This window comes from Cherax quadricarinatus, chromosome 65 (assembly GCF_038502225.1).
Source record: "Cherax quadricarinatus isolate ZL_2023a chromosome 65, ASM3850222v1, whole genome shotgun sequence".
Lineage (NCBI taxonomy): Eukaryota > Metazoa > Arthropoda > Malacostraca > Decapoda > Parastacidae > Cherax > Cherax quadricarinatus.
In genome coordinates this window covers 3,443,447-3,467,986 of record NC_091356.1, presented here as the reverse complement: position 1 = coordinate 3,467,986, position 24,540 = coordinate 3,443,447, and the positions used below count along the sequence as shown (strand labels likewise).

Sequence of the window (24,540 nt, the reverse complement as noted above, 5' to 3'; positions counted from 1 at the left end):
CACATGTCAAAAGTTCAAGAACAACAACAACTTAAGGTTTGACCAACGATAAAGGCTTATGAATTTTCTACTGAATTTACAAGTAAACTTCACTCGTGTCATTTCCCTACCAAAGTCTTAAATTTAAATACAAGAATTCAGACTTATTAAATATAAACATACAACACTGTAGGAAGGTATGTGCTGATGGAATATTACAGAGGTCAGCAGAAATGAGTAAACCTGCATCATGTGATTGTGTAATGTGGATCCTCAAACAGCTGTTGCCTATTCTGATACATTTCATCTGACAAGAACTCCGCCACCGTCTCACTAAGCCACTGCCTGCACTGATCAAAAGTGAGACTAAAGTGGCAGGAATGTATGGACTGCTTGTATCACTCGCTTTTCCAGGTGTTTAGTCTAAGTTCCTACAGCAGTATGGATAGTTATTTTAGGGCCTTTTCACTCCTCAAACTCCTAAAATGTCAGCTAAAAGACCAAGCAGCTTTTCAGAATTCATTTTTGCTTCGACTTTCTACTATATACTGGTCTTAAATGTAGAAAGTACTAAAGGGTTAAAAAAAAAAATCAGCAAATTTACGTGTTTGAATACCAGGTATGAGTCACCAATGCCTGGTTGTCACTAGTCCCTAAAGACACCCCGGTAATGGAGAAAAAAAAAAAAAAAAGCTTAAGGCCGAAGTTAAACTGCGCCCTACAGTATGCCGCATGCAACAAGTTGTATAGGAATGGTAGGATCCACAAACCAGGTAGTTATGGGCAAGTGTGCACCCCACTTCCTCCAATAAAGATAGATATATAAAAAAAAAATGTCGAACGCTTCTTTCGGACCCCATTTTAGAAATCCTACATGTTAACCATACATGTTGTCTTCAACATTGTTGAAGACAGTACATTTGTGGTGTTCAGAGCACAATATTCGAACATCGTGAATACACACTGCAAATAAGTTCAACACTTGGTTTATGGAGCGCAGACTTACCCTTATGGCTTGTGGGTTGTCGGAGAAATCGCACTTCTGACAAAGGAAGGAATAGCTACCAAACCAGCCACTCATTCCACCCTGGAACAACCATTGAGAATTGTGGGTCAACATTATTGCTCGTTTTATAAGGACATGTACATCTATAAGAGCAATATTAATATTAATTTAAATCTCTGGAGGGAAGCAAAAACTACAATTATTATTTTAAGGCATTTTTGAACACTAAAGACTTTAAAATTTGATGCATCTAAATGGCTAATTTAATTGTAGTTTTAAACTGGGCTGCTGCCAATTTGCGAGTTTTAGAAACTTCAAATTTGGAAACATTTCAGTGCGATAAATTTTCTACAGTAAAAGTTCCTCGGGAATGATAAGTCATTCATTACGGGTCACAGCATAAGTATAAAACTGAAAATTTGGTATTGATTGTCAGGCCGGTTGCTGGTCTGACCTGGGAAGGGAATTTAAACTGTACAAGGAAATTTTAGTGTTTAGTCTAGTCACTAGCAACCCAATCTTGTAGACTTACCACAAATTACAATAGTAGCTAGCAAAGAATTCCCCCCATTCTACCCATTATGAAAAAACAGGACATTACCTCCAAAGTGAGTCATTCAAGGTTTTAGCTACTGTAAATATTGCAAATTTAAACCAGGATCATACTAACGGCAAGATTTAAAAAGTTTAAAGATTTTGAAGCTACAAGTCGTTAAAGATTACAAAAATTAATCCACATTAAAAACTTCATAGTAAAATGTAAACCTTAAAGTTCCAAGTCTACATCTATATCACACATTTGATCTTATTTCATGATCTATTCTAAAATGTTCTATAGTCTTGAGTATGGCGAGCATTGGGAGAAATCTTCCGTATGTGACCATATGTTCGAACTTACTGCAGTTTTCACATTAAGAAAGCCGACAGTCTGTTAAACGTACTGAGTGCATTCACTGCAGGTGAAAGTATCTTTTGGCTGTACTAAGGAAGATCTAAGTCTGAGCGAGGGGATTTTTTTTTTTTTTTTTTTTTTTTTAAGTTTGACAAGTTAAACCTCTGCCAAGAGGAGCATATATTTCAACACAGTTTACGGACAGCGGGCATGGAAATCCGGTAGCACCAATAGTTTCGACTCCTCCTATCCTGGCCACAAAATAGAGCGAAACACCAACGTCAAAGACCTGGGAGTGATTATGTCGGAGGATCTCACCTTCAAGGACCATAACATTGTATCAATCGCATCTGCTAGAAAAATGACAGGATGGATAATGAGAACCTTCAAAACTAGGGAGGCCAAGCCCATGATGACACTCTTCAGGTCACTTGTTCTATCTAGGCTGGAATATTGCTGCACTCTAACAGCACCTTTCAAGGCAGGTGAAATTGCCGACCTAGAAAATGTACAGAGAACTTTCACGGCGCGCATAACGGAGATAAAACACCTCAATTACTGGGAGCGCTTGAGGTTTCTAAACCTGTATTCCCTGGAACGCAGGAGGGAGAGATACATGATTATATACACCTGGAAAATCCTAGAGGGACTAGTACCAAACTTGCACACGAAAATCACTCACTACGAAAGCAAAAGACTTGGCAGACGATGCACCATCCCCCCAATGAAAAGCAGGGGTGTCACTAGCACGTTAAGAGACCATACAATAAGTGTCAGGGGCCCGAGACTGTTCAACTGCCTCCCAGCACACATAAGGGGGATTACCAACAGACCCCTGGCAGTCTTCAAGCTGGCACTGGACAAGCACCTAAAGTCAGTTCCTGATCAGCCGGGCTGTGGCTCGTACGTTGGTTTGCGTGCAGCCAGCAGCAATAGCCTGGTTGATCAGGCGCTGATCCACCAGGAGGCCTGGTCACAGACCGGGCAGCGGGGGCGTTGACCCCCGAAACTCTCTCCAGGTAAACTCCAGGTATCCTACATGCTGGCTAGGACGCCAGCCCGTGAAGTTGTTTGGGTATTTGCTAATCGTTGTCAGTTTAATCTGACAGTATAAAAACTAATGACAACTGGTGTTAACCAGCGCCACTTATATTAAGCGTCAAGAATTTTTTCCAAGTTTTGGCCCACAGACCTCAGCCGCTTGTGCTTTTGTTGGAGAGTTTTCCTTCTGTCCGTGACTGGAAATTCTGCTATTAGGAAGGGGTGGGAAGGGATACCATGGAGACCTACAACTAATATTTACCCGTTTTCTACTCTTTCCAGTAGTTCAGTGTTAACATTTCTCGTGTTTACATTACCTGGCAGTATAAATTACTTTACCTGCTAGCGTTGTACCCGACCAGGTAGGTCCAGTCTTACTGTAACTGCCGAATTCGTCCAGTCCAAGTTCCTATACCATCGCCGAGGGACGATTAGACATTTAAAAGTTCAGTAAAACTAACCCTAAACTATTTCCATACAACCAAAACTTAAAAAAAATGTCTCATCGACATTGAAGACAATTTCCTCTAAAAGATAACAGCGAAATCGTACTTAAAATCCTGGAAGTTTAAAAAATCCTCTTCAGGCACCATGGAAAACTGTCAGACGCAGGTGTGGAGGTTAGAACAGGACCCATAACCTGTATAAGACATGTTATCCTAACTGTTCTATTGCATTACAACGCATCAAGTTTACACAGTACCAACTTTTTACCCTCTAACAATTCAGTCATTACGCAAAACATAACATTAGTAAAATTCTATATTTTTCCACATTCCACAAGTCGTGTCCATGAAAAGTTCAGCGTCACTGACAAGTTTCAGAAAGCCCTGGTAAAATGGGGAATATTCACTATTTATGCTGAAAGATATTGGTATCAGTCTGACAAGCAATGTTTCTAGAGTGACTCCTCCCAACCACGGGATCACCTACCCTTATTCTATAAACCTCACGTTAGGTTACCCTACGTTGGTGAAAGGGAACTGGGAGAGATTAATCACTAACATTTGTCAATCTAAACTAGAAAATAAGAAAATTAATCTTACCTCATAGAATAACCAAGCAGAAAAGCCGACTTGGAATGTATTGTATGCCATCATAACTTTCCTGAGGCCAGTAACAGGTTTCCTGGAAACCATGTAGAGGGGTCCCCACCAAGTGACTGCTGCTATGTAAACTAACGAGGTTATGAGGGAAGGAAGAGGAGACTTCATGAGGAGCCAGGAGTCTTGACGTGGATCAGGAGCCAGCTGTTTGGCAAAGGTCTGCTGTCCGTACATACAGTTGAGCAATGTGATCACACTAGCCCACAATCCAGTCCACTTCAACTCAGAGAGCTTCTCTGTAAACATTAACAGATAAACATTTTGACAGTAACATGATAAACCATAGGGATAAACCTAGTATGGCTTCGTTAACAACCCTCTCGCCTTTCAGTCCCCCACACTAGTGAAAATGTTGGGCATGTTTCCTTACTCCTACTGTCCCTGTTCACCTAGCAGCACGTAGGTACCGGTGTTAGCCGACTGATGTGGGTCGAATCCTGAGAGACAGACTGAAGGACCCAAATAGAAATAGTCTCCGATGAGGCACTGACTCTTGGGTGACTAACCCTTTCCCGGATTAAAAACTAGAACAAATCTCTATTTTGCTGAAGGTTTCAGTTCTACCGATATATATTTTCTCTCGTTTCCATCTCCATGTACGTTAATGAAATACTGGCTTCAAAGAGTAATGATATCAAGGCTGTGCGTTGATTTTGACTATGCAAGCATGAGCTGTTAACCAGATATTGCACGGTAGTGGAAACGAAAAACGGACCCCAATGGATAGACTTTTTGGGGTTACTCTGGGTAATCTACACCTGTTATGTATAAATTTTTTGTAACTACCTGTACCTAAAACTTTACACTAGAGGCACAGATGTAAAAACTAGCCATTGGAAATTAAATGCTTTGGCTTCAAAGTAGTCAGAAAGAAAAGTGACTTAAGAGAAAATAAGGCAGACAATACGCTGTTTCAAGAATAGGCATGACAGCCCATGTAACAAGAGGTGAACCTAGTCACCGTCCGTAGCTAAGACTAACTCCCGCCCCCACTACAACAAACAAGCTTTATTGCAAACTGCAGATGTCTCCCCGCATAAATATTGGTTCTCTGATACACTAAAGAAAACTACACAATTTTAAATCTATAAGCTAAATCTTGCATAAATTTAAGGTCCGACAAAGTTTCAACCCAAGTCAAAGTAACATTTTCAGAGTTAATTCTTTGATAACCAAGTGGGCCAAAATTCATAAAAAATATTCCTAATGAACTTTTAACGTTCATATGCTAACAAATCATTAATGTACGTGAATTTGTAGTTGGAAAAGAGCCTGTATTATTGTAGTTTGTCCTTTAAGTTAATTTGCTTACACCGAGATTTCACAAGCTAAAATAACATTGGAGTCTTTTCGAAACTGTTCCAAAACATTGTTAATGTCTCCGTTGATTAATATAAAGTGGAATTCTGGACAGTTATTTGCTTATTAATGTAGTTTACTAAAAAAAATCACTTACGTTTTACTTTTACTGTATATTAAAGTCTCATGGATTATGACAGGCATAGAATTTAGCGTACACTAAGATGTACATCGTCGTTTATATACACTAAACTTCATAATCCTTCTTGCCTATGAGAAATTTTAGCTAAGAGATTAACAGACGTACCTATGATCCTCTTGTCTAAAGGCTTCAGCCTCAATTAGGCAATGTAGGTGTGTACAAAAGGGTATATATCTTCCTCGTACCGCGAACTTATTTTAATTATTCAAGGTATTAGAACATTTATTAGCGATAAACAAGTTACAGGATAACAGGTGTAAGGAAACGCTTCGAAATGTTTCCACCCGCCGGGAATCTAAACCCGGGCCCTCGGTGGGTGAACTGAGCTTCAGCCACCAGGCCACCTTACGTTCCTATAGGCTTTCAGCCCAGTTGACCATACAAAGATATATATACAAAGAGGTTAAGCTTACTTCTGTATATATACAACTAATCTCAATGGCGTAGTACAACTGCTTTAAACTATTCACCAACGACTACAGAGTGTATTAATTCAAAAAAAAAAATTTACCGCGGGCGGGGTTAGAACCCGCAATCAGTCTCAAAACTCCAGACCCGTGGTATGGTTTGTTTGCAATCTTGTCATTACGATTTCGCGAGTCAGTTTAGTTACTTATTTTTTACGCTATATATTCCTTAAGTACAGATCATATCCCCACTGTCAATACCGACCCTTACGCATAAATGCACTAGTCTAATTACTGTGGCCGGGCTGACCAACAATGTGACCTTAGATTCACGAGAATTATACACACAAGGAAGGGGTAAAGTTACTGGTGGAGGGATGGGGGGAGAGGGGAAAGAGTCCTACAGCGCCAACAGGAAGTAATAGTTTCGAGCTGACTAAATACAGTCGATTCTTTTAGCTAACATCCTGACCACCAGCATCAAGGCGCATATCTACTTCCCCTGGCGCATTTCCCTCAGCTCTCAGGAAAACAGTAATTGTTCAGTGTTATCTATCACGTCTATTCTTATTGACCCAGACTTAAGCATTTTACTATTCAAAAGAAATGGCTCTTAAAGTGGTAAATATAAAGTGACACTAACCCTCTTAAGAAAAGATAGTTTAAACTAAAAATAAACTTGATTGGAGAAAGTAAAGTCCCCATGACGGTAAATGTTTAAGCAAAGAAAGTTTAGCAACTCAGATTTGATAAAGTAAGTACATATCTCCTTCAGTGAATTTATAAACCAGGCTTGTCTATAAGAAACTACAAACACTGAACCAATAGCTAGTATATTACGGTCCGTCCAGTTCACACTGATGCATGACACGCATGCAGATTACGGTATTAGGTAAGGTGTCAAAATTAAAAACTGTCAAGTGTATGGTTAAAAATGAAAATCCTCATACAGAGCAACCCATATTGGCAGGGAAAGTCACGCAAAAAGAAAGTAAATTTTGATGTGTAATTCAGCAAAGTAGCCTCGTAAACAAACTTATGTTCCGTAGACTTTCCACTACATTAGTCAGCAAGTTAGTCCAATAATTCTGCAACATGCCTAGTTTCCCCAACCAGTATGGGGGAACTTCTGTATCTTTCATTCAGTGGGTGTCTTGTCATTGCTGGGACATCACCCAATAACCCATCGACCTTATTTCCCCTGAATCAGTTAAAACAGTAAACCTGAAGGTAACAGCGCTAATAGTTTCCCCTAACGCGTTTTTTTCTGCTTGTTCACTTAAACAGCGTGTCAAATGCCAAAACTATTATGAAAGTAAAGGGAAACTTGTCATCGCTGCCTCAGGGAGAGGCAGCATGACATTGCCTTAATTCACAGAAAGTTTAACTGCTTCAAATTACTCTAGAGAATCTAAGCAATTATTCTCTGGGTATTACATCCACAACTCTCCAATTTCTAGAATCTGGAGAGTTGTGGCTGCAACTTTCAGAATAGTCAACTATGTCATCAACAAGCAGACTTTAGTGTGAAACCATGAGAAGGGAGTCAGATACTATCGAAAATGAGGAAGATACGAGACTTCCTTATATCTCAGCTTTATATCGCTCCAGACCATGGAGCTGAGCTCCATGTTGAGGTATTGTTTATAGAAGTGGTTTCAAGTGCTCTATTAAGGAAAATTTATGTAAACATAACTAAAGAACTTTTAGGTCCTTCTGGACAATTAATTCCAGATCCTTTCTCCATAATATCCTTACCACTTCAAGTACACACCTGCAAATCTATCAATGCCCTTAATATGCCTGGTCTCAGACTGAGCAGCAGGGGCGTTGACCCCCGAAGCCCTCTTCAGGTAAACTCCAGGTATACCACTAATGCTACTAGATATTAAGCTTTATATCCAGCCACAGGACAATATATATAAATTACAACCCCCACCCACAGTCAAGGGCCAACGTAAACGAATTAGACGCGCTCCTTGCTCTAAGTTTAAAGGGAATACTGGCGGGAAGAGCGGCTAGCGAATGACGAAACCTCAGTCGCATTATGCACTAATTTAATACGCGTTGTGAATATCCTTACTGTACCTTTCTCGTCCAGGTAAGACTGAGGCGCCGTGACCTGGCTGGGTGTGCTGTGGATGGGTGGTGGTACATGGGTGGGCGTCATCCTGCGGTATGTTATTACTGGCCGTCACTCATTAAACCATTGACGCAGATCCTCGTCTGCAAGAATTTATACCTTGTACATGTATGGCATACAACACTGACAAGATGAATTAGACATGTGCAACATCTGGGTATCTATTTTAGAAGTTTCGCCATCCAGTGGCTTAATACAAAGTCTAGGACGTAACTGGAAGACAGTAGAACTATGTACAAAAGATGAGGCAATGAATCTCAGCCTTGGAGTTAATCATAATCGTGAAAAGTCTGAAGCACAACAAAGATTGTTGTACAAGAATGGCACACAATACCGACAAGATGAAGATTCAGACATGTGCAACATCTGGGTGTCTATTAATATAGACTTTTCGCCATCCAGTGGCTTTATCAGTACAGATTCTAGGACATGATTTGAAGAGTAGAACTATACAAAAGAGGTAATCAGTCCCTCATCCTTGGAGTTGGTGTGAAGAGCACCGTAGTTGTGTAGATTCTGGAATCTACGCAACTACGGTGATCTTCACACCAACTCCAAGGATGAAGGACTGATTACCTCTTTTGTATATAGTTCTACAGTCTTCCAGTTAAATTTAATTTTTATCGATAAAGCCACTGGACAGCGAAAAGTCTACAACAATGATACCCAGAAGTTGCACAAGAGTCATTCTTCAGTTCTTAACTTACATATACTTACAAAAAAAAAAAAAAAATTGTTAAAAAAAAAAACTGTCCCTAGTACAAATCAACAAGAACATTTAAACTGAAACCAAAACTTACGATCATTTTTTATTATTTTTTTTTATTTTATTGAAAATACACCATTACAACAATGGACCCTGTAACCAAGGGTGAAAAACAATTAAACCATAAAACATACAATGTTGCAGCATACCGGCATACACAGTTTACCTATAACCCATTACATGTGACAGACAAAAGCTAACAGATACACACTAGGGATACATAAGTGAACATAGGTTATAGAAGAATCACCTGCACCAGAAATACAATACATTAATATACACATCCCTGGCCATATTATGAACTTTGCCTTTGAACAGCACTTACTAAACGTGTACCTATATGGCTAGGTGCACAAAGAAAAAGGTACAGTGTATGTGGTACTAGCCAGTAACTTGGCCCGACACTACATCAGGTCAAACATAACTAGAGCAATTTAATAAGTACATACATGATGCGTGCATCTGTTAAAACCAATAAAAGAGCATAATGCCATATAGTGACTTATACCGGCCTTTCCCACTTCCCTAAACACATTACAAACTCTTACCTAATAATTATTTCCCCTCCGACACACTATGCCAAAACGACACAACGTCTATATCATACATTCCCCAATACACCTAAAACATAAGTATATTATACCACAAGAATACAAATGCATACCCAGTCATACAATTATAAACCCGACATGTATCCAAGCCCTCACCTTGCATATTTAATTTTATCCCTCTCAACACGATCTCAATCATGTTACTCCCTCCCACCCCCCTCCCTGCTATACCCACCCCCCTCCCTGCTATACCCACCCCCCTCCCTGCTATACCCACCCCCCTCCTTTCTATACCCACCCCCCTCCTTGCTATACCCACCCCCCTCCCTGCTATACCCACCCCCCTCCTTGCTATACCCACCCCCTCCCTGCTATACCCACCCCCCTCCTTGCTATACCCACCCCCTCCCTGCTATACCCACCCCCCTCCCTGCTATACCCACCCCTCTCCTTGCTATACCCACCCCCCTCCTTGCTATACCCACCCCCCTCCTTGCTATACCCACCCCCCTCCTTGCTATACCCACCCCCCCTCCCTGCTATACCCACCCCCCTCCCTGCTATACCCACCCCCCTCCTTGCTATAACCAACCCCCCTCCCTGCTATACCCACCCCCCTCCCTGCTATACCCACCCCCTCCCTGATAGACCCACCCCCTCCCTGCTATACCCACCCCCTCCCTGCTATACCCACCCCCCTCCCTGCTATACCCACCCCCTCCCTGCTATACCCACCCCCCTCCCTGCTATACCCACCCCACTGGACATCCCCACACTGTTGCATAAGCCAGGATCACAAGATGTGTTGGACTTTCCATAATATTAACATAACCCTAAGTACGATGATATACCTGAATTGGTTTACAATAGGAGTCAAATCCTATCTTTTTTGCTGTCCCATGCAGCGTTCTCAGACATACTATTGTACGCTACTACAAAGGCCTTCTTCAGAAGGCATTAATTGACAAATATTAATTAACACGAACACATGAACTCAGCACTCCCATGCACATCCCAATTACACACAATCCTTCTCACTTGCACCTATCACTCACCCACACACATGCACGCCAAACCACCTCCCACCAACATCTTTTGTTTGGCAAGCCCGTTTGGTACCCCCCTTTTATCGAACGCTTTACGCAACAATCTAAACCCACTTCCCCCCCCCCTCACAACTCTAGCAACTCCCCAACAGTGATGGACCTGTAACCCTCAGTGAAATCTCCCTCCCATCTCCTCCCATAAATTTCCCGATTCCTATTCATTGTCCTACAAAAAATCCTCGCTAAACAAGTTTCCTCGCCTCCCCATTATCCATCCCTCTCATTCCCCACGATATGTACACGAAATCCACCATTATATAAGCGACTCCCCGTGCTACATTCTTCCCCCCCCCCCTATATCAAGAGGGCTCTTAACACTGACACCCCAGTTCCTCCCATCCTCCTGACCACTTTCCCCAGCCATTCCCTCGCACTCTCCAAATAATAGCAAAAGTATACCACGTGATAGGCTGTCTCCAACTCCCCACATAACCTGCACCAACCCTCCTCTACGACACGTCTATTTCTAAGGACTGATCCAGTAGGCAGAATCCCATGTAAAAATTTAAACATTATCTCTCGCACCCTGGGCCCTAGCTTTAGTTTACCGAACAGACTCCATATAGCACCCCATGCATACATCAGGAACAGCCCCTCAACTGGGAAAGTCTCCTCTACCCTCAATATTCGATATAAATCCCTCGCCTGTAATTTCTCTGGCTCGCACGCCCACAAAAGTGCCCTCAACAAAATCTCTCACTCCCTCCATTCCCCACCTCCATACATTCCCCTCAAAATATCATGCAACCTTTGCTTGCATGGCTCCCCTGTCCCCCTAGTCTTTTCCACTCCCACCTGATGAAAATGCACTTCACCCTCCTTCCCAGGTCCAACAAACCTAAACCTCCCTTCCTCACCGGCAAAGTCACCACCACCCTCTTCATCCCTTCACATCCTGAGCCCCATAAGAACCTAAAAACTAAGGATACGAGTAATATCTCTCAGCAATGGAAAAACTGCTACATACCATACCTTACTGTACAGCAATACATTAATAACAATCGCCAGTTGCAATAATGTCAAGTGATAAGGCCGTAACATCCCCAACCGACGTTCCACGCGTTCCACCATTCTCAACGAATTCGCCTCCCTAGCCTCCCATATGGTCGCCCCATACAAAATGCCACATATTAATAACTGCCCTTCCTGCCTTCTCACCACGTCACAGTCCCAATCAACTCTGTCTCTCCATGCCCCCAGCCCCATGATCTTGTGTTTTCTCAACGTTTACCATTATACCTGTCGCCCCTCCAAACATGCAAACCACCCCTCCCAGCTCTCTCAATCTTGCTCCCTTCCAGACTAGGAGTGTTGTGTCATCCACGTAACCTACCACATGATGCCTAATCAAGCCCTCTCTCTACCCCTCCCCCCCCCACACACACACTGGTCTCTACCAACCTATAAAATTGATCTTGCACACATGCAAATAACTAATAGTGGGCAACCCTGCCTCAAGCCCCTATCCATGTTCACCACACCTCCCACACGTCCATTGATCTGAATTCTCGCTTTTGCCCCCTTATACAACGTTTCAACCCATCCCACAATCTCATCCCCAAAACCTTGTTTGCTAAGGATCTGTCAAACCCTCCTTTCCACCTGATCATAAGCACCCTGCCAATCAATCGCCACCATACCCCCTCCTTCCTGCGTTCCCTCAAAACTCTCAACAAACCCCTTTAGGATTCCATGCCCCATTACCATTGACCGTCCTGGCAACCCTAGTTGACCTTTTGAAACTACTCTTCCCACTACACATTTTAACCTATTCCCCAAAACCTTCGTGAACAATTTATAGTCCGCACACATGAGAGTAATCACCCTGTAATCCTTAAGTGTACTCTGCACATTACCCTTAGGCACAAGCACAACGACCCCTGTACTTTGCGTCTCGCCCAATTCTCTCCCCTTTTTCATTCTATTGAACAGCGTTACTAAAATACCCCTTAACAGATCCCAATTTTTTAAGTAAAATTCACTTTGTAGTCCATCAATACCTGGTGCTTTGCCTTTGCACATGTCTACAAGTCCTCTCCATATCTCCCCCTCTTCAATATCACCACCCAAAGCTTCCCTGTCCTTTCTCCCCAGAGCTACGGGCTCTACAGCACACACCCCATCAAGATCCTCCTTATTTACCCCTTTACTTTTCCAATATTGCCCATACCACTCTCCCGCGAACATACTCATCCCCTCCATTGTTTTTAACACCCGACCCTCCCTAAAACCTTTCATCTCAGAGTGCACTTCCAAATCCGCTATAGTGGTCGCTGTCCTCTGCTGTTGTCTCCGCAACACACATGCCGATGGTTTGTCCCCCCCAAAGCACTTCCTCCACTCCCGCCTGCACCCGCACTGCATGAAATCTCTCCTTCTGCACCTCTCTTAACCTTCTCTTCAGATCATCCATTGCCTCTGTTCGGTATACCCCTCCCACCACTCCTTGCTCATGATAGTATCCTATTCTACTTTCTGAATAATTTGTTAATCCATACTTTAGTTGATTTATACGCTTCCCCTCACCCACGTAAAACCTACGAATCCTCTCCTTGGCCACACTGTCCCACCAACGTACCACATTATCAACCCTTTTTGCCTCCTCAGCTTCCTCCACAACGAAGCAAATCCCCCCTCCACTTCCTCATCCTCAAGGAGTCACGTGTTTAACTTCCAGTAGCTTTCAAACCGTTTCACTAACGAATCCCATGCCACCCCCACCACCACTGCCCTGTGATCTGAATAAATTGCTTCTATGGTGTTAAATGACTGCTGAAACCCCTTGCGTTATATAAATCCTATCCATTCTAGCTGCGTATTCCCTCCTTACATACGTATGTTGCACTTCACCTATTCCACCCCAAAATGCATCTCGTACCCCAATATCTCTACAAAAATCTCTCGACACGTTTGAGAAATATCCCGCCCCCGCTGGCGTCACATCAAATCTCCTTATTATACAATTCCAATCTCCCCCAATCAATGCAACCCTGGGTAGCACTCTCAAGAAATACACCAGATCATCCCTTACAAATGCCAATTTTACCCTCGCATAGTTCTCCGCCGAAGCATACACTCCAACAAAAGACACGTTCAAGCATCCACCACCCGTCCAATCTCATTCTTCCCTCACCCCCCCCCCTCAAACCGTTGCAAAACAAACTGACTTGCCTCACGAATTAGAACACCTACTCCGCCTTCTAAACGTGTCGTTGGCATTACAAAAGCCCTATATCCATTCACCTCTAGCAATTTTCCCCACTTTCAAGTTATGCACTTGTATAAAGGCAACATCTACCTTGTAACGATACAGCAGTCCTCTCAACCATACACACTTACCACTATTACATAAACCATTAACATTGTCATACACCTTAGGCCTGCTTACGTTTTCCACCCACGTTTCCCCACCTCATTTTTCCACTGTCCTGTAGCCCCATACACACCGTCCCACCCCCTCCACTCCTAACCCCTTGCTGGCGTTTCTTTTTCTGTTTGCCTCTACACACCTTCAATCCCCGCCTTTTTCCCTGGTCTTTGTGCAGGAGTGAGGACGTCATCCGAGTCAGACGTGACTGCTGCCCGCTTCCTCGACACTTCCTCTAACACCATGCTTGTCTCCTGACCTTCCTCATTGTGCACCTCCACCTCTATCACCTCATTCCCCTTCTCACTACTTGGCAAAACCGACATATCATTCCTTCCTCCAGACCCACATGCTTCCCCTTGTCCCGGTACCTGTTCTCCCATCTTTACCTCTGTCAAGGTTTCCTCCGATGTTGGGAACATCTCCTGCAAAACTGTCTCAAGCACTCCGTCAATTTCTACATCATTCGTTACGTCCTTGTCCGCCTCGTGCATCACATCCTCTGCAGACACTCAATTGCTTCACAGCACCCTCATGCTCCACCTCACGTTGGCTTTCCTCCACTTCCTCACTCCACAACCGACCACGCCTACGTCCATCCTGACGGTTCTGATCAGTCACCGTAGATCCTCGCCACGAAATGTCACTCCTTGGTATTCCCTGGTCCGTCCTCCGCCTCACACATTCAGCCGCTATGTGATCATATCCATCACACAGTCTACAAGTTCTACGTTGTCCAGCGTAAGTTACAAGTGTGTGTCCTGAATTCTTCTAAGAACACATACGACGGTATTGGTTGCCTCAATCATCTTTAGGCTAAAACTGCCTTCCGGATAACCCTCATAAGCCCCTGCCATCTACTTGTCTTGTTGAGCTACGTGTACAGTTCCAAACTTTCCAAACACTACGTAGGTCAGCTTCATTCGCCTCGAAAGGCACATTACGTAACTTAACATACGTAAATTGACTAAACATCGACCATCTTTACCAGGATGTCCTCATTAGCCTCGATAGCAATATCCTGATAATGATCAAGTAGATCCTCATACACCTGTGATGACAGCAGTTTCACGAACATTCGGTAGTTTCCATTCAAGGCTACACCGTAAAGGTCGCAATCCTCAATCCCAAGTCTCTCTCGAATAATCAGAGGCAACAACGTCAACGCCGAATCTTGATTAATTGTACCTCAGTAATTCTATGCCAACAGTGTTAATTCTGCGGCGCACCTCAACCACGAGTGTGACAGCCTGGCTAGCACTTGCGCCAGCAGCTTGGCGAGGAATGTGGGACTTCCTGTGCAACCGAGCAGTACAATACTTTGTCCTAACTGGTTTAAGATACTACAAACTGTGCTGATTATACTTTACGTCCATTCATGAAACTGCTAGACTGGCCAGACTTGCACCCAACCACACTACCTTTAACCTAATACAAAGACTCCCAAAATTTGCACGTATTATGCTTGGTATGAAGTTTATTCAACTAGTCAAGTGCTGTCCATATATGTCCTTCCAAAAATCTTTACCGAACTTCACTCCGTTATAAAATAAATAGTTGCTATTTATACCGGTCTTCTATTTCTCACTATTTTACTACGGCTTCCAAGAGTTAATCCAGAGAAAAATCTGGATTTAAATTGGAAGGGATTGTCACCTTTTTAATCCCTAACTCACTCGTGTTGATTTTGTAAGGGAGAGACCATAAGTTAGAAACAAAGGATATGTTTCATAGGCTTTCATAAAAGTTTCAATACATTAGGGCAAGAGTAGTTTTAAATACACAAGAATTAACAGAGCCAGGAGGCGACAGCCAGCCTTTGGCCGAGCCGAAAGATTTGACAAGTTATCTTTACCGAGATGGGAGATTAGTATAAGCCTATATTATATTCATGGGAAAATTTCTTTCCCCAAGACCAAAGAAGCTTCACCCACCAGACCAAACTAACCTCTATACATTCTAGACTCCTCAACCATAGCAAAATACCAGACTCCTCCACTACTCTTCATGTAATTACTTCAAGTTACCAAAGTTCCCTCTACCTCTCCCCGACAACTCAAACTAATAAATATTACTTAAAAACAAGTCGGTTAATGAATAATTCCACCATTCCTGGAGAGAGTTCCGGGGGTCAACGCCCCCGCGGCCCGGTCTGTGAGCAGGCCTCCTGGTGGATCAGAGCCTGATCAACCAGGCTCGTACATAAGAGCTGCCTAGGCAACATCACTCATCATCGCAACTCGTCAATCTCTGAGCCCAAACTAAAATGTAAAACTTTGCACGAATTATCCAGTTAAGAGTGGAAACCCAGCCGAAATTAACATTCTAATTTGTTATAGACAACTTTTAAGGGAAACAATAATTATGTACCACTAAATATTCTTAACCCTTGCCAGTTTGACCAAGTCGAGTGACAGTACTAAATGGTTCTACCTGGAGGGTATTCCGGGGATCAACCAGGCTCTTACTGCTCTTACTGCTGGCCGCACGTAGTCCAACTTACTAACCACAGTCCAGCTGATCTGAATTTAACCTCACATTTAATTTCTAATCATCATCATTTGCTTCACCTTAATAAACCGAATTATAAATTAATTTTATCAGGGTAAAAAGCCATGGCTAACCCACCACATTACAGTACCTCAAGAAGGTGACTCGAGTGGCCCCGTGTCCACACACACACAGGACAAGACTTACGCTACCACTAACAACACTCCCTCAACTATTCCTCCACTCAAGCAAGGTTTCAACACACTGAGAGGCCTCACACTAACATAAAACTGGTGTCTCTAGGTGACACTCAAATTGCTGTTGTTCAATTGTTAGGTTTCATGCCTATCAACTACACCATAATGGTTGAATTTGGCTTAACTCTAACATTATGAACTATTTAATCACTAAAATATGGTTTGAAGCAATCTATCAATGAATAAATAGAATGTATATGCATGTATATGTGTATAAATATACACCTAACTATACAGATATACATTCAGCTAAACAGCTACTTAAGTAATATGTCAACCTGTTGTATTGTTGCCCCTTCACTGGGGACCTTTAAAATTTATAAAGGGCTCTTGATCCAAGGACTTTGACCTACAGTTCCCTTCCCTGGATCAGACCTGAAATAATATTTTTTTTTTTTTTTTTTGCTAATTATTGGCAAATATCAGTGGCTTTCGGCTTAGAGCCGAAGGACCCGGGTTTGGTTTAGGGGAGGGTGGAAACGTTTGGCAGAGTTTCTTATTGGTCACCTAGCAGTAAGTACTGGGTACCTGTACTCACCTATATTTGGTTGCAGGGGTCGAGTCACAGCTCCTGTGTGCTAGATGAGTGTCGAGGATCGCATCCTGGGAAAGAGGATCAAAGGATTCCAATGGAAATAATTTTATTATTAGTAGTAGTAGCTGTAGTATCATCATCATCATCATCTTTTTCTTCCCTTTCCTTCTTTATTATTTTTTCATTCTTCCTTTTTCTTTTTTCTATGTCTTCTTCAATCTTCTTTTTCTTATTCATTCTTTATTTTCTTAATTTCTTTTTCTTTCCTTCTGCATTTATTTTTCTGCAACAATAGTTTACCCTCAGCTTAACGTTTTCTGTTATTTAAAATCAAAGAAAACCTCTTCTACTTAAAGGTATTTATGTAAGTTTTTTTTTTTTTTTTTTTCAACAAGTCGGTCGTCTCCCACCGAGGCAGGGTGACCCAAAAAAAAAGAAAGAAAATCCCCAAAAAGAAAATACTTTCATCATCATTCAACACTTTCACCACACTCACACATTATCACTGCTTTTGCAGAGGTGCTCAGAATACAACAGTTTAGAAGCATACACATATAAAGATACACAACATACCCCTCCAAACTGCCAATATCCCAAACCCCTCCTTTAAAGTGCATTCATTGTACTTCCCATTTCCAGGACTCAAGTCCGACTATATGAAAATAACCGGTTTCCCTGAATCCCTTCACTAAATATTACCCTGCTCACACTCCAACAGATCGTCAGGTCCCAAGTATCATTCGTCTCCATTCACTCCTATCTAACACGCTCATGCACGCTTGCTGGAAGTCCAAGCCCCTCACCCACAAAACCTCCTTTACCCCCTCTTTCCAACCCTTTCGAGGACGACCCCTACCCCTCTTTCCTTTCCCTATAGATTTATATGCTTTCCATGTCATTCTACTTTGATCCATTCTCTCTAAATGACCAAACCACCTCAACAACCCCTCTTCTGCCCTCTGACTAATGCTTTTATTAACTCCACACCTTCTCCTAATTTCCACACTCCGAATTTTCTGCATAATATTTACACCACACATTGCCCTTAGACAGGACATCTCCACTGCCTCCAACCGTCTCCTCGCTGCTGCATTTACCACCCAAGCTTCACATCCATATAAGAGTGTTGGTACTACTATACTTTCATACATTCCCTTCTTTGCCTCCATAGATAACGTTTTTTGACTCCACATATACCTCAACGCACCACTCACCTTTTTTCCCTCATCAATTCTATGATTAACCTCATCCTTCATAAATCCATCCGCCGACACGTCAACTCCCAAGTATCTGAAAACATTCACTTCTTCCATACTCCTCCTCCCCAATTTGATATCCAATTTTTCTTTATCTAAATCATTTGATACCCTCATCACCTTACTCTTTTCTATGTTCACTTTCAACGTTCTACCTTTACACACATTCTCAAACTCATCCACTAACCTTTGCAATTTTTCTTTAGAATCTCCCATAAGCACAGTATCATCAGCAAAAAGTAACTGTGTCAATTCCCATTTTAAATTTGATTCCCCATAATTTAATCCCACCCCTCTCCCGAACACCCTAGCATTTACTTCTTTTACAACCCCATCTATAAATATATTAAACAACCATTGTGACATTACACATCCCTGTCTAAGACCTACTTTTACCGGGAAGTATTCTCCCTCTCTTCTACACACCCTAACCTGAGCCTCACTATCCTCATAAAAGCTCTTTACAGCATTTAGTAACTTACCACCTATTCCATATACTTGCAACATCTGCCACATTGCTCCTCTATCCACTCTATCATATGCCTTTTCTAAATCCATAAATGCAATAAAAACTTCCCTACCTTTATCTAAATACTGTTCACATATATGCTTCAATGTAAACACTTGATCTACACATCCCCTACCCACTCTGAAACCTCCTTGCTCGTCCGCAATTCTACATTCTGTCTTACCTCTAATTCTTTCAATTATAACCCTACCGTATACTTTTCCTGGTATACTCAGTAAACTTATTCCTCTATAATTTTTACAATCTCTTTTGTCCCCTTTCCCTTTATATAAAGGGACTATACATGCTCTCCGCCAATCCCTAGGTACCTTCCCCTCTTTCATACATTTATTAAACAAAAGTACCAACCACTCCAACACTATATCCCCCCCTGCTTTTAACATTTCTGTCATGATCCCATCAGTTCCAGCTGCTTTACCCCCTTTCATTCTACGTAATGCCTCACGTACCTCCACCACACTTACATTCTGCTCTTCTTCACTCCTAAAAAATGGTATACCTCCCTGGCCAGTGCATGAAATTACCGCCTCCCTTTCTTCCTTAACATTTAAAAGTTCCTCAAAATATTCTCGCCATCTACCTAATACCTCCCTCTCCCCATCTACTAACTCCCCTACTCTGTTTTTAACTGACAAATCCATACTTTCCCTAGGCTTTCTTAACTTGTTTAACTCCCTCCAAATTTTTTTCTTATTTTCATTAAAATTTCTTGACACTGCCTCTCCCACTCTTTCATCTGCTCTCCTTTTGCACTCTCTCACCACTCTCTTCACCTTTCTTTTACTCTCCATATACTCTGCTCTTCTTATAACACTTCTGCTTTGTAAAAACCTCTCGTAAGCTACCTTTTTCTCTTTTATCACACCCTTTACTTCATCATTCCACCAATCACTCCTCTTTCCTCCTGCCCCCACCCTCCTATAACCACAAACTTCTGCCCCACATTCTAATACTGCATTTTTAAAACTATTCCAACCCTCTTCAACCCCCCCACTACTCATCTTTGCACTAGCCCACCTTTCTGCCAATAGTCGTTTATATCTCGCCCGAACTTCCTCCTCCCTAAGTAACGGGGCTTTTATCACGTAGTGGAATTGTAAGTTTATTCAGGTATACACAAATACTATTACATAGATTATCATACACAGCAGCATATGTGGCAGTAGTCCAGTGGCCTGGTGGCAAAAGCTCTCGCTTCACACGGTGAGAGTCCGGGTTCGATTCCCATCGAAGGGGTGGAAACATCGGACGTGTTTCCTTACACCCATCAATAAAATGGGTACTTAGATGTTAGTCGATTGGTGTGGGTTGCATCCAGGGACAAAACTGACCTAATTTGCCCTAAATGCTCTGAATAGCAAGCGGCTTTCTATATAATATGTCACTGATGTCAGCTAGGCCTGTGTACCTTGTACATGTACTTGTAAGTAAGTAAGTTTATTCAGGTATACACAAATACAGTTACGTAGAATTATCATACATAGCAGCATATGTGTAGAGAACCTGGGATAACCCAAAAAAGTCAGACAGAGTGACTTATTTCCATTGGGGTCCTTTTACCTTATTATTATAATATAGAAGTTATAATATTTTCTTATTATTCTATAATGAAGATAACATCTTATTATCATACTAAAAAGACTATCTACTACACGAGGATCATTAAGACTATCTACAATACGAGGGTCATTACTAGGAATAAGGTAAAATTTACACGTATGTTAGCTAAAAAATAGAAAATTATTCCCCTCCCTTTCTGTAGCTACATTCATCAGACACCTTTTGGCACTCTTCTTGAACTGGTTCATCCTATGAAAGGCTTTGACATGTGTGGGTAGTCTGTTCCATTCCTTTATTGCTGTACAATTGAAGGTGTTTGAAGCCTGGCCACAGACTGTGGGTACTACAATGTTGTGCTCTCTCCACCTAGTACTATGATTGCTTTGGTTTCCAACCTTGACAAAATTGACAGCAAGATAGTCTGGACACTGTTTGTGAGCAATTTTATAAACATGATTTAGCTTCAGTTGTTTTACTCTGTCTTCAACATTCAGCATATCCAACTGCTGTAATTCATCCTGGCCTACATGTTCTCTTTGTCCCAGCCCCAGGATGAATCTTACGATTTTCTTCTGGGTGATTTGCAGTCTATCTTTCAGTTTTTTTGTCAAGGCAGAGTACCATGAAGAGCAAGCGTAATCCATATGGCATTGTACAAGGGCTAGACATAGGGTTCTGCGAGCCTCAGTAAGTAGACACTGTGCTTGTCTATACAGGAACTTCAGTCTGACATTCGCTTTCTTTACTACACTGTTCCCTATCAATTCTCCTGACATGCATGGGTCAAAGGGGATTCCCAGATATTTTACTGATGAAACCAAACTGATGGGTTCCCCATTACACTGGACATTAAAATTATTTACCCTTCTCAGTTTATGTTTTGTGCCAAAGAAAATGGCTTCAGTTTTTCCGAGGTGTAATGATAGTTTGTTGTATACTAACCATTTGCTGCAGGACTCCAGTTCCAGTGTTAAAACATTAGCTATATCTTGTGGGTCTTTACCTGACACTAACAGGGCACTGTCATCTGCATACAGTAAGAGTTTGCACTTGACACTGATAGGCATGTCATTGACTTAACATTAGAATAATATGGGACCCAGAATACTACCTTGGGGAACTCCACATGTTATCGGCAGGGGTTCTGATTCCGTTTTGTTGATTTTGACAATTTGTCTCCTGTTGCTAAGGTAGGACTTAAACCAGTCTACAGAACCTATACCGATAGCTTGAAGTTTCGTACATAATATATTGTGGTTGACAGTATCGAAGGTCTTTTGCAGGTCTAAGGTTACCATACCTATGAGGTTCCTCTTTGACATTTCAGTTCTCAGGTAATCCATCAGATTAATTAGGGAGGTGTCGGTTGAGTAAAATCTTCTAAAGCCCGATTGATAGCTATGGAGAATGTTGTTGTCATTAAGGTACTTAACTACTTGAGAGTACACCGCCCTCTCTAGAATTTTGGATATTATACGGAGTATACTAACAGGCCTATAGTTACGGACATCAGACCTACTATTTTTCTTGAAGATAGGAGTAACTCTGGCCTCCTTGAACTCCTCCTGTACGGTATTAGTGGTGATTGATAGATTTGTTATGTGAGCAATAGGGATTGACAGTTCAGAAGCACCATCTTTTAGGAACTTAGACGGGATGTTATCAGGGCCTGTGCTCTTAGTTGGGTTTAACCTGCTTAGTTCTTTTTGAATAAAGTCATGAGATACACTTACTAGTTGACAACTGTTTGGGGTTATCCCTTTATTGGTATAGTATGTTTGAAACTTATCAGGGTCTGTGTTAAAGGTATTTGATGCAGCTGGTAGTTTACTTACTAGTGTTGATGCAACAGATGTGTAGTAGGAATTAAAGCAATTTGCCACCTTAGATGTTTCGTGGCATACCTCATTATCGATAGTGAGTACTATGTTAGACCTATCTACTGGCTTATGGCTATACCCCAACTGTTTTAGTTGTTGCCAGAGCTTTCTGGGGTTATGCTTATACTCTTCAATTTTTGAGCAATAGTGCTTTGCTTTTGCTCCTTTTATAAGTCTCTGTACTCTGTTCCTCACCTTTGGAATTCGTTTAGTGCTGCAATATCCTGTCTGTTTGCTTTAAATCTTTTTAGCAGCTGGTCTCTGAATTTCATATTATCTACTATCTCAGTATTCATCCAGGGTTCAGTTCTTCGTTTAATCCTAACCTCTTTAACTGGTGCAATATTATCAAGGATGGTAGTGAACATTGTTTTGAATTTTTCCCAGGCATCGTTTACGTCCGTGCAACTTGTTGTCTCTGTCCAGTCACAATTGTGTAGCCTATTTACCAGTGTTTCTTTACTGTAGTTTCTAGTTGACCTCATTTTTATTGTCCTGTGTAGGCCTATCCTATCCCTAGTGATTTTCCTGGTGCAGTAAATGATGAAATGATCACTAAGGCCTGTGGTAATGACGCCTGACTGACTAATGTTCTCAGCGCGGTTACAAAGTATGTGGTCAATTAGGGTGGCTGAGAACTGTAAGATCCGGGTTGATGTATTAATTAGTTGAGTGTAACTATTTAAACCTAGAATTTGCTTATACCTTTTGCATAGCCCGTTATTTTGCTGCTGAAAACAGATATTGAAGTCGCCCAGTATTATTGTCTCGCAATTGTTTTCAAGTCCGAACAAGACTCTGGAAAAGTCTTCAAAGAACTGGTCCTGGGTGGGAGGGCGGTAACTAGTTCCTACTAAGATGGGTTTGGTCTTGGGAAGCAGCACTTCAAACCATAGAATCTCCAGTTTATTGTTATTTAAATCAGGTCTTGGGTTGTAAGCTAATGTAAGCACATACTCCACCACCCTTTCTGTTCCTATCAAAGCGTTTTATATTGTAACCTTCTATTTTGACCTCGTCATCAGTCACCGTATCATCCAACCAGGATTCAGAGATGGTTATAATGAGACTTTTATCACGTAGTGGAATTGTAAGTTTATTCAGGTATACACAAATACAATTACATAGATTATCATACATAGCAGCATATGTGGCAGTAGCCCAGTGGTTCGATTCCCGGCGAAGGGGTGGAAACATCGGACGTGTTTCCTTACACCCATCAATAAAATGGGTACCTAGATGTTAGTCGATTGATGTGGGTCGCATCCCGGGACAAAACTGACCTAATTTGCCCTAAATGCTCTGAATAGCAAGCGGCTTTCTATATAATATGTCACTGATGTCAGCTAGGCCTGTGTACCTTGTACATGTACTTGTAGAAATAAGGATTATTATTATTAGTGGTAGTAGTAGTAATATCATAAGTTTATTTAGGTACAGTAAGCTCTGGAGACTGGTTTTAATCATTTGATGATGTAGCTGGGTTGGTAGCTCACTCACCTCACACACAGATCCTGAGTGCGCGCACACACAGATCCGAGGTCGATCTCCGGTACGGGTGGAAACATTAGGACGTGTTTCCTTAGACACCTGCTGCCCCTGTTCACTCCATCAGTAAAATGGGTACCTGGGTGTTAGTCGACTGGTGTGGGTCGCATCCTGGGACAAAACTGACCTAATTTGCCCGAAATGCTCTGCATAACCAGGGGCTTTCTATATTGTAGTAAGTCACTGATGTCAGCTGCCCTGTATACCTTGTACACGTACTTGTAGAAATAAAGATTATTATTATTATTATTATTATTATTATTATTATTATTATTATTATTATTATTATTATTATTATTAACTAAGAGCCCCTATAGAGATAAGTCACTTTGACTTTTTTGGGTTATCCCAGGTAATTTACACATGTTACCATTTATGATAATTTGTGTAACTATTTATGTGCACCCATACCTAAATAAACTTAATAGCTGTTTAACTGGCTAAATATCCACTAGCTTATCACAACAGATAACAAAGGAACATTACAAACAGTAAATTTATTTAGGTGCAGGTACAGTTAACAAACATAGTGTAAATTATCAAAAATGTCAGATAATGTGACTTATTTCCACTGGAGGTTCAGATAAGATTTGTTCGGATTTTTAACTCGGTGGCTGGTT

General features: G+C 41.7%; 1 protein-coding gene across 6 annotated transcripts in view; it reads right to left on the bottom strand.

Annotated features, from left to right (window-relative positions):
* LOC128700489 (very long chain fatty acid elongase AAEL008004-like) overlaps positions 1-16,635 on the bottom strand; it is a 37,982-nt gene extending 21,347 nt beyond the window's left edge. For 2 of the 6 annotated variants that reach the window (XM_053793728.2, XM_070098877.1), the window contains exons 1-4: positions 16,507-16,629; positions 8,021-8,158; positions 3,965-4,260; positions 986-1,066 (exon numbers count right to left, since the gene is read on the bottom strand). In XM_053793728.2, the coding sequence (XP_053649703.2) occupies positions 986-1,066; positions 3,965-4,260; positions 8,021-8,102 (459 nt within the window). In that variant the 5' untranslated portion in view covers positions 8,103-8,158; positions 16,507-16,629. Of the gene's footprint in view, positions 1-985; positions 1,067-3,964; positions 4,261-8,020; positions 8,159-16,298; positions 16,388-16,493 lie in introns of those variants that run through there. The other 4 variants (XM_053793731.2, XM_053793730.2, XM_053793727.2 and 1 more) reach the window with 4 other exon arrangements.
* Between the last annotated feature and the right edge of the window lie 7,905 nt (positions 16,636-24,540).